Source organism: Bos indicus, chromosome 20 (assembly GCF_029378745.1).
Source record: "Bos indicus isolate NIAB-ARS_2022 breed Sahiwal x Tharparkar chromosome 20, NIAB-ARS_B.indTharparkar_mat_pri_1.0, whole genome shotgun sequence".
Taxonomy (NCBI): Eukaryota; Metazoa; Chordata; class Mammalia; order Artiodactyla; family Bovidae; genus Bos; species Bos indicus.
The window spans coordinates 4003435-4019359 of record NC_091779.1 but is presented as its reverse complement, the minus strand read 5'-3'; the positions used below and the strand labels follow the sequence as shown (position 1 = coordinate 4019359).

Below are 15925 nucleotides of genomic sequence, written 5' to 3'. Positions count from 1 at the left end.
GGGTGGGAGGCGCCTCAATGCAGCCCATAATATCGAGCATGTACATTTTTCACCCATGTGAATTCAGCCACATGGTTCTAAACAAAAAGGAGACAGGAAACATAAGATCTTAAATAATATGAGTGATTCTACCCACCATTCCAGTCAATGAGCCAGTCAATGAGCCTGTGTCCCAGAGGGATAGAGAGATGAGAGGGGGGTCTGTTAAACTTCCATCAGCATCAGTTCCCCTGTATCCAAACAGGAGCGGGTGTGACTCCCACAGTTAACGATGCACATTTTTCATACACCATGCCTGTAAACACCAGCCAGCATCTTTGTCTGGTGCTCAACCAAAGGAGCAATGATCAAGGCTAGTTTGGGCTGTACTGGGGGTTTGTCTTGAACCACTTCAGAATTTTAGCAGATGCTGCTGGTGGACTGCCCTGCATCCCCGCCCCCTGACTGCTTCCCACCCCCTATGCTCGCCTGAGCGCACCACCCCGAAAGGGGGGAGGTTAATGTCCAGGCGGTGGGGGGACTAGGAGTCAGGAGGTCAGTGTCCCCACCCCGTGTCTGATTCTGCACTGTCTCTCATAGGGTCCTGTGGAATTAAGCCCCGCTGGCCTAGAGCCTTCAGAGAAGGCAGTGGCACCCCACTCCAGTACTCTTGCCTGGAAAATCCCATGGACGGAGGAGCCTGGTAGGCTGCAGTCCATGGGGTCGCGAAGAGTCGGACACGACTGAGCGACTTCATTTTCACTTTCCACTTTCATGCATTGGAGAAGGAAATGGCAACCCACGCCAGTGTTCTTCCCTGGAGAATCCCAGGGATGGGGGAGCCTGGTGGGCTGCCGTCTCTGGGGTCGCACAGAGTCGGACACGACTGAAGTGACTTAGTAGTAGTAGTAGGCCTAGAGCCTTAACCTGTTCCTAATTGGCCCTCCCTTTCCTCACTTCCGCTTCCTGGAACCATCTGTCAAATTACCTACCTACACCAAAGTTCATGTCTCAAGGACTGCTTTTTTGAGGAATCCTAAAGTAGACAAGCACCTACCCCTGTGTAAGATGTTTCTTATACACAGCAGTCTCCATAGATGGTCCGCCTGGTAGATACAGTCTGGGAACCTGCCGAATGTAAAGTCTCTGATTGTAGAGCCTCAGTCGCACGTGGGCTCTCCCGGCCCACCCTGGCCCCTGGCCCTGCCTCCATTCTTACTCAGAGCTTTCCTCTGCCCTCCCTTTCAGGTGATTGAGAAGAACTTAAGCGGCTGGTGGTACATTCAGATTGAAGATAAGGAGGGATGGGCCCCAGCGACCTTCATTGACAAGTATAAGAAGACTAGCAATGCCTCAAGACCCAACTTCCTGGCTCCGTTGCCCAACGAGGTGGCACAGCTCCGGCTGGGGGACGCAGCAGCAATGGAAAACAGCTCGGGCAGTGAAGCCAGCGGCCCCTCCCGGCCCCTGCCCGACGCCCCGCACAGCGCAGGGGACTCCGGGACGCCGTGGGCCAAAGACTGGAAGGGTGGTAAGGAGGTGCTGAGGAAGGCGTCTTCAGACACGTCTTCGTGTGCAGGCTACGAGGAGATCTCAGACCCCGACCTGGAGGAGAAACCCAGCCTCCCTCCCCGGAAAGAATCCATCATCAAGTCGGAAGAGGAACTGCAGGAGCGGCAGAGGATGGAGCAGTTCAGGGGTTCCTCACCCAAGCCACCTGGCATGATCTTGCCAATGATCCCAGCCAAACACACCCTGCCAGCCCGGGACAGCAGGAAAGCAGAGCCCAAACCTGAGAAAAGCAAGTTGTTCCAGCTGAAAAATGAGACAGGGCTGGAGTGCGGCCACAGAGTGCTGGCCAAGGAGGTGAAGAAGCCCAGCCTGCGACCTATCTCCAAATCCAAAGCTGGCCTGCCGGAGGAGAAGCCGGAAGCCGTTCCCCAGAACCTTTTCTTGAAGTCCAAACCTCAGGTTAGGCCAAAACCAGCTCCTTCCCCCAGGACAGAGCCACCTCAGGGCGAAGACCAAGTGGACATCTGTAACCTCCGGAGCAAGCTCAGGCCTGCCAAGTCCCAGGAGAAGGCCTCTGTAGACGGAGAGAGCAGCCACCAGGCGGGAGGAGGCCAGGATGGGGCCTTCAGTCGTGGCTTCCCTCCAGGGGAGGGGCCTGGCCGTGCCCAGGACAGGACGAGCAAGCAGGAGGGGCCCAGCCCAAAGGAGGCGCCCTGCAGAGCCCCTCCAAGGCCAGCCAAGACCACCGATCCTGTGCCTAAGGCCACGCCAGTCCTTCTCCAAGAGGCATCCCTCCAGAGACCTGTGGTCCCACCTCGGAGACCGCCACCCCCCAAGAAAACCTCCTCATCATCTAGGCCCCTTCCAGAGGTCAGAGGTCCACTTCCAGAGGTCAGAGGGCCCCTTCCAGAGGTCAGAGGGCCCCTTCCAGAGGTCAGAGGGCCGCAGCGGGAGAGCAGTGAAGGCAAGGCAGCTCCTGCCCCAGGCCGGGCCCTGCTTGTCCCCCCGAAAGCCAAACCTTTTCTCTCCAACTCCTCAGGGGGCCAGGATGACATGCGAGGCAAAGGTGGGCTGGGGCCACGGATGATGGGCAAGACGGGAGAAAACAAGGAGAAAGTGGCTGCAGGCCCCTTCCCCAGCACCGACGGCCCGAAGGACTTGTACGTGGCCGTGGCCAACTTTGAAGGAGACCAAGATACTAGCAGCTTCCAGGAGGGGACGGTGTTCGAGGTCCGGGAAAAGAACAGCAGCGGCTGGTGGTTCTGCCAGGTCCAGAGTGGGGCCCCGTCCTGGGAAGGGTGGATTCCTTCCAACTATCTCAGAAAGAAGCCCTAGCTGCCTCCTCTCCTGCCTGGAGGTCTTGCGTGTCCCTGCTGGCTTTACCCACATATTTAATATGCCTCTTAATTTATCATCCTCCACGCAACGTCAAAGGAAGGAAGAATGGAATACTGTGGTTTCTTTCCCGGCTGGAGAGTGATCCCTCCCATCATAGCATCCCCTGGAGGCTTCGAGGCCACACCCCTTTCTCTTGACTCAACATCCCTGCCTTAAGGCCAGTGGCATTCCTGCCCAACAGCTTGCTGCCCACCCAGCAGTGGGACCCTGACTCTCTGAGGCTTCTGGGACCAGAACCCATCATCTGGAGAAACTGCAGAAACGGTTTCTCGTTGCTCGGATCAGACAGAGTCCTAAGAATGTCCCCAGCTTCCTACCCAGTTCGTTCATGTCCAGCGACTTGATTCACTCGCTTCCCAAATGCCTGGTCCCAGAAAGAACTTTCTCGTGTAGAAGTCGGCTCTGTTGCTGATCCCAGGAAGGTGTCCTCTTGCCCAAGGCCTCAGGTCCCCGGGCCTCTCAGGTTCAAGCAGATGCAGCTGCCCCAGGCATGGGGCCTGGAGGCCCGCCCAGCCGTCCTCCCTTCTGTGCTGGGACCGTGATCAGTTCTAGAGGAGTGCAGCCAGCTACAAGCATGCTTCACTTTCCTGCTGCAGACTCTGGTCCAATCCAATGCATTTAAACAAGAATCCCCAAGGCTTTTGGGGGGCCTTTCACTTCTGCCTCCCTAGTGCCAGAATCTCAAAGTTCGTTTGAGAAAGGGGACCCTTCACAGGCCACACCCCCTGGGAACTCCTCTTTGCTGAGTAGCTAATTGGTGCCAAACGCTGTACTTGGCACTTTCCCTTCATGTGGAGCCCTCACAGTAGCCCTCTCTGATCCAGTGTACCTGTTCTATAGATGAGGAAACTGGGGTTCGGTGTGCCCAAGGGCACACTAGCTGGGAAGAGGAGGGAAGGGGGTGTGAGTCTAGGCTGGCCTGACCTCCATGCCTGTGCCCTGTGAGAGCCAACCAGGCGGGGGAGAGGGAGATACCGGCGGGCTGCCATGGGTGTGTGTCAGGGGGCCACGTGGCTGCTCCCGCTCCCACCACCCCTCCAACCCCTTGTGGCATCTGCTAAAGGCTGCCCTGAACCCCCACAGCTGCACCACCCAGGGGCTGCCCAGCACCCTGGTGTTGCCACGGAGCCCTGCTTCCTGCTCTTGTGCTTGTGCCCCCGGGGGACAGAGCTTATGAAGCAAGGGGAGCCAAGGTGGTCTCACATGCCAGTCCCAAGGGGCCCCAGTGGCTCAAGGGCCAGCGGCTGGATCTCCAGCAGACAGAGCAGAGTTAAGCAGTAGCCCCATAGCGGAGCCCAGGGGCCAGGCAGAACCTTCTGTCTCTCTCTGCTGCTGCTTCCTGCTGCTCTCTGGTTCTCGAAGAGTAGTTTTCTTCCTTTTCTTTTTTTTCCACGCATTCTCCCTCTCTGTGGTCTCGTGGGAAGGAACCCAGGGCAGCCCTTGCACCCATTTGACTGATGTGGTTCACTGAGGCACACAGAGGCACAGTTACACTACAGAACAAGAATCAGGACCCAGGGTTTCTGGCTCCTAGCCCACAGCCTGTGGCCCAGGTTGCCTGGGCTGGGGTAGGGCTGGGGAACGACGTGAGAGGGCAGCACACACCCTATCCCCCCCTTCCCTGCAGGACAGGAAGTAGCCCCGTCCTGCCCTAGAGGCTCTGACTCAGAGCCGTCATCTGCTGCCATGCTCTTGTGGCTTCCTGGGGGCTGCTCGCAGTGCCAAGGACTGATGTGCAGACAGTCCTCTACGCTCTTCCCCGACTCCCGTCCTGCCCCCTGCCCCCACTGCCACGTGGGCTGTGGACGCTGCTGCAGGAGAAGGAGCCTCCCCTGATCCACAGTAGCATCTTTATTCCTTCCTTCAGCAGGTCTGTACATCCCACACCCCAGAGTCTGGGGCAGGGCTCCAAGGTTCCCTTGCAGCACCCGCTTGCCCCTTGGCCCTGTGCCCAGAACTTTGCAGGGGTGAGTAGCAGCCAGAGGCAGGAGAGAGAATGGGAGAGGGCCACCCACCCTCCAAGGTCACCTCGTCTTGGGGGAGGCTCCGTAGCATGTTTCCCTGTTTTTGACCCACGTTGGTTTAAACACCATTTGTGAAGCTGTTATGTAGGATTTGACTACCTTTCAAAAGACAGAACTCTCAATTTTTTTTTCCAATTCTTTCTCTGCCTTCATGAAACTTTTCACTATTTTGTGAGAGCCCATGTGCCAGGCGCTGAGTAAAGACCAGGCCGTGGGTGGCTCCATGCCTGGCTGTGAAAGCTTGGGTTCTTGTGTGCGGATTCCACTGAAGGGGTTTGTCATTGACCTCATCTCCTCCTCTGAGGGGTCAGCTAGGTGGGAAGGACAGCTTCTCCCTTTTCCAGGGCAGAAAGTTTTCCCTGCACTTGAAAGAATTCGCCTTTTTACTATTATTCTGACATGAACTGAAGGTACTAAAGCCACACTCCTCTCTCTTCACCATTCTTTCTTGAGGATGCCTTTGTAGCCTGAGTCTTGTCTCTCCAGCTCTTCCTATCGCAGTGACAGCACTTCCCCAGGTAGCTGCAAGGGGTGGTCCCGGTGGCCAGGGGCACTCCCTCGCTGTCCTCCCCTGGGGACCTAGGTTTACACCATCCAGGACTGTAGCCACCACTCTGTGAGCCTTTGCTGGAACAAATGCAAACTTCCTGGACCTGGAGTCACCACCGTGGCACACGTCATAGGAATGGCGTGGGGCCGTAGGAGTATCTGCCGTGCCGAGCGCCGGGCAGGTTACCGGTGCTCAACACTCCCTCCTTTAACATCCTCTTCGCTTCAACCCTGTGAGGTGCATAGGGTCAGCCCCAATCTGCAGTGAGAACATTGGGGTTCAGAGGATGAAGTCACATGCCCAGCATCATCCAAACAGTGACCAAGCCAAGACTTGAATCCGGGAATTTTTCTCCCCAGGGCCCATGACCTTTCCTCTGCCATCAGCAGTGAAATGTTGATGATGCTTTCAGGGAAGCAGTGACCCTCCCTCTTAATTTAGATTTTTCCTCCCCGGCCCCACAGTCACACACGTCAGTAGGTCACAGGCCAAATGCCAGTCCAAAAAAGGCAGGTATCCTTGGGATGGCTATCTTATCTTACATCTTAGGGTAAGACTACAGCTCGTGGTAACACTAAATCTTTGGGAAAAACAGTTTTAGGACCTAAAATAAGCCTTTGCTCAAGTTTTTTACTCTGAATTTATTTGCCATTTGATGGATTTATGTCCCAGTCTCAGGATGAGACTTGGGGAGAGCTGGGCTGCAGCTGGAGCCCTGCCAGGCTTCCAGGAGGTGTGTTAGGCGTCAAAGCCTCTCGCTGTGATTGGTTTCTTAGGCCAAGTTCTTGGCCTTAAAACATTTCTGGGCACACTGGGGATTTCCTCATCAAATAGAATGTAGGAAAACAAACTTGCCACATTAAAGGACCGGTGCCAAATCTCCCCAGTTTGGAAGGCCCTCTGCTTAGGCTGAGAGATGGGACAGTCTAGTATTCATTCAGTTTGTACTCAGTGGGATGGAGAAGAAATGGCTCCTGCCCTCAAATAGCTGGCAAGTCAACATCAAGAACAGGCGCGTGCGTGGCCCGGCTCAGCTCCCATCCTCTGTTTGAGTCTCAGGCTGCTCTCTGGGAGGTCTCGCCCTTCACTTTGGGCTGTGACATTGGACACAAAACAGCCTGAGTCACGTGTGGCAGTCTTGTCCCCTCCTTGATTTCCCAGGCCCACCCTTCAGGGCTTCTGCTGCAAACAGTCATATATGCCATAGACCAAAGATGATCTATCGTCAGACCGTGGGGCCTGAAAGAGGAGGAGACTGGCTGGCACTGAGGCCTGAGGGTGCAGAGAGCCCTCCCGTGGCCTGCAGGAATTGCTCCTAACTCGGCTAAGCTTCTCACGTCCAGATGCACCTCAGCCCGTGAAGATCACAGAGCTGTGGACCTGCAGGGTTAAATCGAATGGGCTCCAGAGTGGCCCAACCCCAGATTGTACCATCCAGCCCCTGGGGGTAACATCGGCTTTCTGGTGCTACCTTGCCAAGTTCTCAAGCCACCCATTGTGTGCCAGCATCCTACCTTCTCTGCCACTTCTATCTATACTCCAAAGTCAGCCTTTTTGGCTCCACTCGGGGACAAGGGACTCAACTTCTGTTGTCCTTAAAGAGACCAAACCCAGTGCCACGGCCAGCATCCTTCACTTCCGGGTCTTTATAAACATACAAAAGGAGGTGCCCCTGCCAGGCTTACTACAGCAATAAGCAATCCTAACACAACTAAAGGTGTCCATATTTTATCCCGGTGTGTGCCTGTCTATGCCATTGTGCCCAAGAAATCGTTAATAGCCAGCCCCCTTCATTCTCAGGGGGTGATGACACAATGGTCACCTTGGCTACAACCCACATTTCCTGCTTCAGGAAGCCACCAAGTAACTAGGATGTTTCTGGCATGCCTCCAGAACAGTGGGCACTGACAGCATTGCCCACCACCTGGTGTCTGCTCCCAGGACGATGCTGGAGGTCTCTGGGTATCTCAGTACTCCTCGTACCCGTGGCAAGCTGACAAATTCTGGTGGTGTTTTTTGTTTCCTTTTCACACACACACAAAAAAATACATGAACATATATAATGTGAGGGGGAGGGGCGATGAACAATGAGTTAGCTGTAGCATGTATAAACTATATACTTTACCATTAGACTTTTCTTTCTTTTTTTTTTTTTTAATAAAGAGTGCTTGACTGGTTTCAAGCTTCATTGTGAAGATGTGTCTATGGATTTTATTTGGCTGAAGAAAGGGTGAGTAGCTTTGTGCCCTCACGTCTTGGCCTGGATTCAAAGATCAGAAAGCAGAAGCCTGTGTGAGCTCGATTTGGGCATTGCTTAGAAATAGGGATGACTTCTCTCTGGGCTCTTGTGCACTTTGATTCTTTTAACTGCAGTATTCAGAAACCAAGAGCAAGCTTCCTTGTATTTGCTGGGTCTCCTCCATCTTGGCCCGGTGTCTAAAGATGGAAAACTTTATGTGTTCAGAGAGCTTGGACCTCTCTCTGGCATTGCCTGCTGATGGACAGGGAGGTGGTGGGTGTAGCCAGGGTTAGGACTGCCCAGGCCGCTTTCTCCTGGGAGGCGGAGAGCATTGCCTGTTGGACTTTCCAAAGGGCTGAGCTAAGGAAAAGCCAACCACCAGTGTGGAGCCTCCTCGGTCCCAGGTGAATCTTTAAACAAAAGGACGTGACCACCCACCTTCCTAAGAACAGAAGAATGGAACCAAGCAGAGCCCCTGCAACAGAAGAACTTCAAGGGGGAGCGTTTATATACAGTATTCATCCCGCCTTGGAGGAAACAGTCTAAAGCTGTGATCTTCTGGTGCACCATAAGAATCATCTTTGTTCATATATTAAACTCTGTTCCCATAAGAAAAGTCATTATGTGGTTTACCCCCTGCTCCTTCCCCTCCCCCCCGCCAAGGAGCATTTTCTCCCAAATCTCCCAAACCAGGAGGGCTTAGTCACAAGAGCACAACTGCTAATGACCACGGCATGGCTTCCCAGGGCAGGTGCGCAGCGGCCCCACAGCCTCATGGCTTGGGATGGGAACTGGTCAGGAGTTACGACTTTGTCTCTCAGGGGTCTCTTACCATTCCCCTCCTTCAGGGTCTGCCTTGGCACTGGCATACTCACCAGTCCTCCTCTCCTGTTGCAGGAATGCCATGCCAAGCACGAGCCTGCTCACCCACAGCTGCAAACACTCCAAGGGGTCGTGGTGAACTCGGGGGTAAAGCTCATATCGAGGGGCCACTCTTCCCATTCCTTCTCTAGTTCATGTCCATCTGCTCCAGGTGTGACACCTCGTCATCTTGCAACCCCCATGCCTCCCAGTCACCAGTTCTCAAATTTTGGTGACCAGAAGATTTAGTCAGGGGGCTTGCCAAAGTGTGCATGCCTGGGCTGCAGCCCCTGAAGGTCAGAATCAGCAGGAATCTGCATCCTTTAAAAGTACATTGTGGGGCTTCCCAGTGGTTAAGACTGCGTTCCCAATGCAGGGGGCCTCGGGTTGATCCCTGGTCAGGGAACTGGATGCCATGTGAAGCAACTAAGTTGTTCACGTGCCACAACTAAAGATCTAAGGTCCCACGTACTGCAGCTAAGACCCGGTGCAGCCAAATAAAAAAATTTTTAAGTACATTGTGAGGAAATGGTCTGCATGCTGCACTGTGAAGAAATGTCCAAACTCAGCAGCTTGCCTGGCATTGTATAAGTGTTCAAAAATGGCGCGTCATACTAATGTGATCATGTCACCATTATTTTTCTGAGCATTTGCTGTGTGCCAGGCCTGGGGGCACATTGCCTACACTTTCATTTCATCCTCAGAACGCTCCGTGAAGTAGATACTGCATTTTACACCTGTGAAGGTGCTAAATTTCAGGAAGGTGAAGACACTGGCTGAAGGTCTTGCATAGCTAGGACATGGCATGTCTGACCCTAAAACTGACTTTTTTACCCCATAATATGACTCCTCCCAAATGCTAATCTAGGCACATTTCTTATCCTGATGTAATTCTTTCCTGGATTCAAAATCATACTCAAGAACTACTTTCTGTTTCCAAAACCTAAAGCTGCAATTAAGAGGAAAGGCCTACTTTTTGTTGAGTACATGCTATTGGCTGGTTGCGAGCCTGCGTGCTCAGTCGTGTCCGACTCTGTGCAACCCCATGGACTGTAGCCCACCAGGCTCCTCTGTTCATGGAATTTTCTAGGCAAGAACCCTAGAGCAGGTTGCCATTTCATGTTCCAGGGGATCTTCCTGACCTGAACCCACATCTCTTGTGTCTCCTGCCTTGGTAGGTGATTCTTTACCACTAGTGCCACCGTGGCTAGTTACCTGGTACGTATTGTCTCTTCAGTCTTCACTGCAATTCTTCTAGGTCGGGATTATACCCATTTTATAGTTGAGCTTCCCTGGTGGCTCAGATGGTAAAGCGTCTGCCTGCAATGCGGGAGAGCCGGGTTTGATCCCTGGGTTGGGAAAATCTCCTGGAGAAGGAAACGGCAACCCACTCCAGTACTCTTGCCTGGAAAATCCCAGACAGAGAAGCCTGATAGGCTGCAGTCCATGGGGTCGCAGAGTCGGACACGACTGAGCGACTTCACCTCCCTTATGCATGAGGAAATTAATAGTCTGAGAAATTGTTCACAGATTGTCACAGCTAATATGAGGATGACCTTGGATCTATAGCTCCTTAATAGAATAAATCTATAATTTTTCCATTCAGCATTTTCTAAAGTGTGCTCTCCAAAACAAGTATCAACACATAATGAAATAAGTGTCCTGTGAACACATTCATTTGAGAACTGCTTGGTAAAATTAAGTTATTCTGTTTTTGTTTGGTGTGGGGGTTCTTCATTTTATTCTGTTTTTTTGCAGAACTTTTTGAAGCTCCTTGTGTAAAACCATGTAGTATGACTATCTGAGAGGGGGTTTATTTATAGCTTAATTCTTCAACTGTACTAGACTGAAACCACAAAGCATCTAGTAAGAGTACTATTTCATGTCATAAATGCTGGAAAAGGTCAAACTTTACATTTCATCTCTACCTTGAGTTCTGAACTCAAGCTGATCCCTCCTAATTCCAGCTGGAACTCCACCCCTCCCTGCAGCCCAGGCTTCAGTGCTGTCACTCACAGCATTGTGATTACAAAGTATTAATACCTCTTTGAATGGAGCCATGAGCTTCAAGTCTTCCTATTTGCTATTGGTCTAACTTGGAGCTCTCCAAGTGGATTTCCCCATAGCAAGATCACCACTCAAGTAGGAAACTTCAGAAAACAGCCCCTGGAAATGGAATTTGTTTTCTAGCTCATAAACAAGTTTTCCTTCAGAGACCTGTAAATTAGTGGCAGTGTTCAGAGCATTCAAAAGCAAGTCAGTAAAGTCCAGATTCATCTCCTCTTAAGACCCAGGAGGCCCAGATCCTACAATAAACTGTGTTCTCTGTTTCACTTTCAACTGCAGGGAACTTTAGCCACACATGTGTACAGTCTAGTATAGAATAGTGGTCTTCAGATGGTTTTCATTGTATACCTGATGGAATATTGATAGAAAAATATTTCACACAAATGCAATAATAATAATATAAAAACATATATCACTAAATAGATATATCATGTACAACAGGGGTCCCTTTCTTTTTCGGCACCAGGGACCTGTTTAGTGGAAGACAATTTTTCCATGGACCGAAGAGGGTAGGGGATGGTTTGGGGACGATTCAAACACACTACATCTATTGTGCTCTTTATTTCCATTATTACTTCATCAGTTCCATTTCAGATCATCAGGCATTACATACCAAGGCTGAGGACCCCCGATATACGATATTGTTAGGTGGAAAGTTCTCACACCCCGTGCCTGGGGTTCCTTCCCACAGGAAGGGAGAGCTCCATTAGCATACTGCTCCAGCCCTCCCTTCTTCCCTCTCCCTATAGAAGAAGAGGGAATGATACAGAAGACTGCTACTTGGGAGTGCAGGAGCCAGGCATGTGTAGCTCAGCCCCGCCTCTCCTGTGTGGGGACAGATGTCTTCAGGGAGTACCCCTTCCCCTCTTCCTCTGTCAGTGGGAGGCTTACTAGTTCAGGGCCCCCCCAGAAGCCATCCTGTGCTTTTCAGGGGTGCCTGTGACTGGATCAAGGGACATGGCTATTTCTGAAATTCAGCCTTAGGAAGCCCATTAACCACCACACACTCACCTAAGCAGATTCTCGCACGGCTCTCTCAAGGGGAAAGGTGGCATTTTGTTCTCTGGTCCCTGGATCCCTCTGTCTTTCTTGGCTACTTCTGAACTCAGGTAAGGAGAAAGGGGAGCAAATTATGAGGGTCCTGAAAAACTGTCTACTGGCTACTGATTTAGGCTAGTTTTAGCTGATTATTATAATAACTATGACATAGTATAATGAAATAGATACGCAAATTTTAAAGTGAAGGATAAGTTAAAACTATGTGAAATGAAAAGATCTAGGTTTCCTCTGTGCTCCAGTGGTTTGTCTTCTCTGTCCCCCTGGAACATGCGGACCCACTGACAAAGGAACCATGACCGACTTTGGGGTTGGACCTGGCTTTGAGTTCTGTCTCCTCCCCACCATCCTTCTCTGATACTCAGCTTTCTCATCTGTAAAATGCCTTTCTCACAGAGTTGTTGTGATGTATAATGGAATAATACATGCCTTGCACAGGGCTTCGCAGGTGGCTCACTGGAAAAGAATCCTCCTGCCAGGTAGGAGATGCAAGTTTGATCCCTGCATTGGGAAGATCCTCTGGAGAAGGAAATAGCAACGCATTCCAGAATTCCTGCCTGGAAAATCCCACAGATAGAGGAGCCTGGCGGTCTACAGTCCATGGGGTTGCAAAGAGCTGGACATGACTTAGCAACTAAACAATGACATGCCTCACACATAGTAGGCACTTCTAACAGGACATCATAATCATTACTGCTCCTATGAAGAGTCAAAAACAATGAACATTCTTTAAATATTTTTATTGCCTAGTACATGAGTTGAAAGACTTTTTCTTAAAGAGCCGGATAGTAAATATATGGGGCTCTGGAAACCAAAACGCAAAACCAGAATATTATTCAAGGATTTACATAACTATTTAAAATGGAACCATTTGAACATGTAAAAGTTATTCTTAATTCTGTGAAAAAACAAGCAGCCGGATGTAGGCCCAAAGGCTACAGGTTGCTGACCCCTGACTAGGTGTATATCCATTTCCTACTTTACTACTTTTCTCTGAATGAAAGTTTTTCCAAAGTGGGTTTATGAAACATCAGTCCTTCACATGATCCTGAAAAAGCATGATCCTGTGTGGTCAGGTTCATTTGGCAAACACTTGCATGAGTGTTCTCCAGGCCTCCCTGCTTGGAATCCCACTTGGGTCACACACTAGCACGGCTCTCAGAAGACTGCAGTAAAGACGCTGTTTAACCTGTTTAATCCAGTGTGACAAAGTGTATCTCATAACAGAATTTTTTTCACGTAACATTTATGGACATCTCACAGAACACACTTTGCAAAATGCTGCTGTAGATTCTAGAGTTTAATGGCTATTCAGCATTTCACTGTATTAGGTTGAGTTTATGCTCCACCATGATGCATCCACCTGAGAACTCTGGTTGGACTCTGTGTTAGTTACTATCTTTGGCAGAGTGAACAGGCCAAGTTGGGCTTCAGTTTGCAAGAGCTGCAGGTTTGCTGATTTTCCTCCCTGTGTTTGTCTCGGGACCATAAGAATGCTCACTTGGAGAGCCAGTGAAGTGCCTCCTGGAAGGATCAGGATGCCTCGGGCGGCACTCGTGCACCTTGGGAAGTAGGTAGAGCTGCTGTGTGTTCTTGAAGAAGATTGAGAACCAGGCCCGTCCTTGCTGCTGTGACACGGATTTGCTAAGCTACTTTCACTGTATGTCGTGTGTGTGTATTCACTGTATATTGTTTGCATAGTGTGAATGCACACAATACCTCTGAACTGTATACTTAAAAGTCAGAGAAGACAAATATCATGTGATATCACTTACACACAGAATCTAAAAAAATGTTACAAATGAACTTATTTACAGAAATACTCATAAACCTAGAAAACAAACTTAACGGTTGCCACAGTGAAAGGTGAGAGAAAAATATACATAACACAAAATTTAACATTTCAATCATTTACTGGAGAGGACTCTGGAGAGTCCCTTGGACTGCAAGGAGATCAAACCAGTCAATCCTAAAGGAAATTGCCCCAAATATTCATCAGAAGGACTGTTGCTGAAGCTCCAGTGCTTTAGCTACCTGATAGGAAGAGCTGACTCATTGGAAAAGACCCTGATGCTAGGAAATATTGAAGGCAAAAGGAGAAGAGGGCAGCAGAGGATGAGATGGTTAGATAGCACCGCTAACTCAATGGACATGCGTTTGAGCAAACTCTGGGAGATAGTGGAGGACTGTAGCCTGGCCTGCTATAGTCCATGGGGTTGCAAAGAGTCAGACACAGCTTAGCAACTGAACAACAGCAACAAATTGACCGTATACCCTGTATGGGCTCATTTCCGAGCTCTCTATTCTGTTCCACCGATCTGTGTGTTTGTTTTTATTGCCAGTATCATACTACATTTATTACTATAGCTTTGCAATATGGTTTGAAATCAGGGCATGTGATGCCTCTAGCTTTGCTTTACTTTCTCAAGATAGCTTTAGCTATTCAGCATCTTTTGTGATTCCATACAAATTTTAGGATTGGAACTTTGCTAGGGATTGCACGGAACCTGAAGGTTGTTTTGGGTAGTATGGACATTTCACAATATTAATATTTCTCATCGGTGAGCATGGAGTATCTTTCCATTTATTTGTGTCTTCTTCCATTTCTTTCCCCAGCATCTGATAGTTTTCAGTGTACAGGTCTTTCACCTCATTGGTTAAAATTATTCCTACATATTTTATTCTTTTTGCTATAATTATAAATAGGATTATTTGTCTTAATTTCTCTTTCTGTTTGTTATTAGTGTATAGAAATGCAACTTATTGTTGTGTGTTGATTTTGTATCCTGCAACTTTACTGCGTTTGTTATTAGTTCTAATGGTTTTGGTGGTGGTGGTTTTTTTGTTTGCTTTTTGTTTTGGGGGAGGGGTTTGGTGGAGTCTTTAGGGTTTCCTATATATAGTATTATGTCACCTGGAAGTAGTAACAGTTTTACTTGTTCCTTTCAGATTTGGGTGTCTTTCATTTCCTTTTCTTCCTCTATTGCTGTGGCTAGGGCTTCCAATACTATGTTGAATAAAAATGAGGAGTGTGAACATGGAACACATTTCTGAGATGGAGTTCCTTATGTTTAAGAATGACTTCTCAAATTTGAATTTGTACCCACTAATTCTAAAGATAATAAAATTTTTACAGGCTCCCAACGTTTACACTCCTGCACTGGAAGGCAGGTTCTTACTACGGCTTCCTGGGACGTCCCACCGGACGTTGAATATAGCTCCCTGCGCTATACTTCAGGACTCTGTTGTTTGTCCACTCTAAATGTGGTAGTTAGTCTGCTACTAATATAAAAAAGTACTGTAGACTGGCTTATAAACAACAGAAATTTATTTCTCACATTTCTAGAGGCTGGAAGTCTGAGACCAGAGTGATTGTCAGGTTCTGGTGAGGGCTGGACTTGCAGACTGCTGCCTTACTGTATGCTCACATGGCAGGAGGACAGTAAGCTAGCTTTCTGGCTTCTATTATTAATATAAGGGCACTAATCTCATTCTGAGGGTCCCTCCCTCATGACCTAATTACCTCCCACAGGCCCCATCTCCAAATATGCTCACACTGAGGATTAGATTTCAATACCAGAATAGCGGGGTGGGCACACACATTCAGTCCATGACGTGTATGTAGTTAAACGTGGTTATCTTCTTCATGGCCCATGAAATTGAAAGTACTAGCCTGGGACCACTGTTCACTTGCTAACAGAACTATCGTTGAGGCCAACTTTCAGATGATCTAGAATATGCCTATCCATCTTTTAAAAAATATCAGAATGGAAACACGAAATTTAAATACCCTCATAGAGAAGTGGTATATCCAAGTTAAGAAATACTGTCTTCCTTTTTAATCCTAAGCCTCCCCTTAACTGTGCCAAGCCCTGAGGATGAGCAGACAAATGGTCTCCAGTCGGAAAATCTTTTTACCACCAACCTCTCCACTTCCTGTAAGGACCCTCCACGAATGGAGAAGGGCATACAGAAGCTCTGTGTGTGTTCTGGAAGACATTTGAAAAGTGGTGGGATCACCTAGCAACTCACTTTCACCCTGGGGCTGGCTCCCGAGGAGCACACAGCAGCAGTGTGTTAAGAGATACCCCAAGCTGCTTCTGGAACGTGATTTTCATCCAAAAGTTGGTGATAGGAAAACAGTTGGGAGTAGAGATTTAAGCAATTTCACCGGGAAGTTATTTTACTCATTTTCATATTGAAACAAGCAAGAAAATGTTACGCTATAGAAAATAAAAC

At 49.3% G+C, this 15925-nt stretch overlaps 1 protein-coding gene across 2 annotated transcripts in view; it reads left to right on the top strand.

Annotated features, from left to right (window-relative positions):
* SH3PXD2B (SH3 and PX domains 2B) overlaps window positions 1-7658 on the top strand; it is a 122034-nt gene extending 114376 nt beyond the window's left edge. For both annotated transcript variants that reach the window (XM_070774524.1, XM_070774523.1), the window contains one exon: window positions 1228-7658. In XM_070774524.1, coding sequence (XP_070630625.1) covers window positions 1228-2826 — 1599 coding nt within the window. In that variant the 3' untranslated portion in view covers window positions 2827-7658. The remainder of the gene's footprint in view (window positions 1-1227) is intronic.
* The last annotated feature ends 8267 nt before the right edge of the window (window positions 7659-15925 follow it).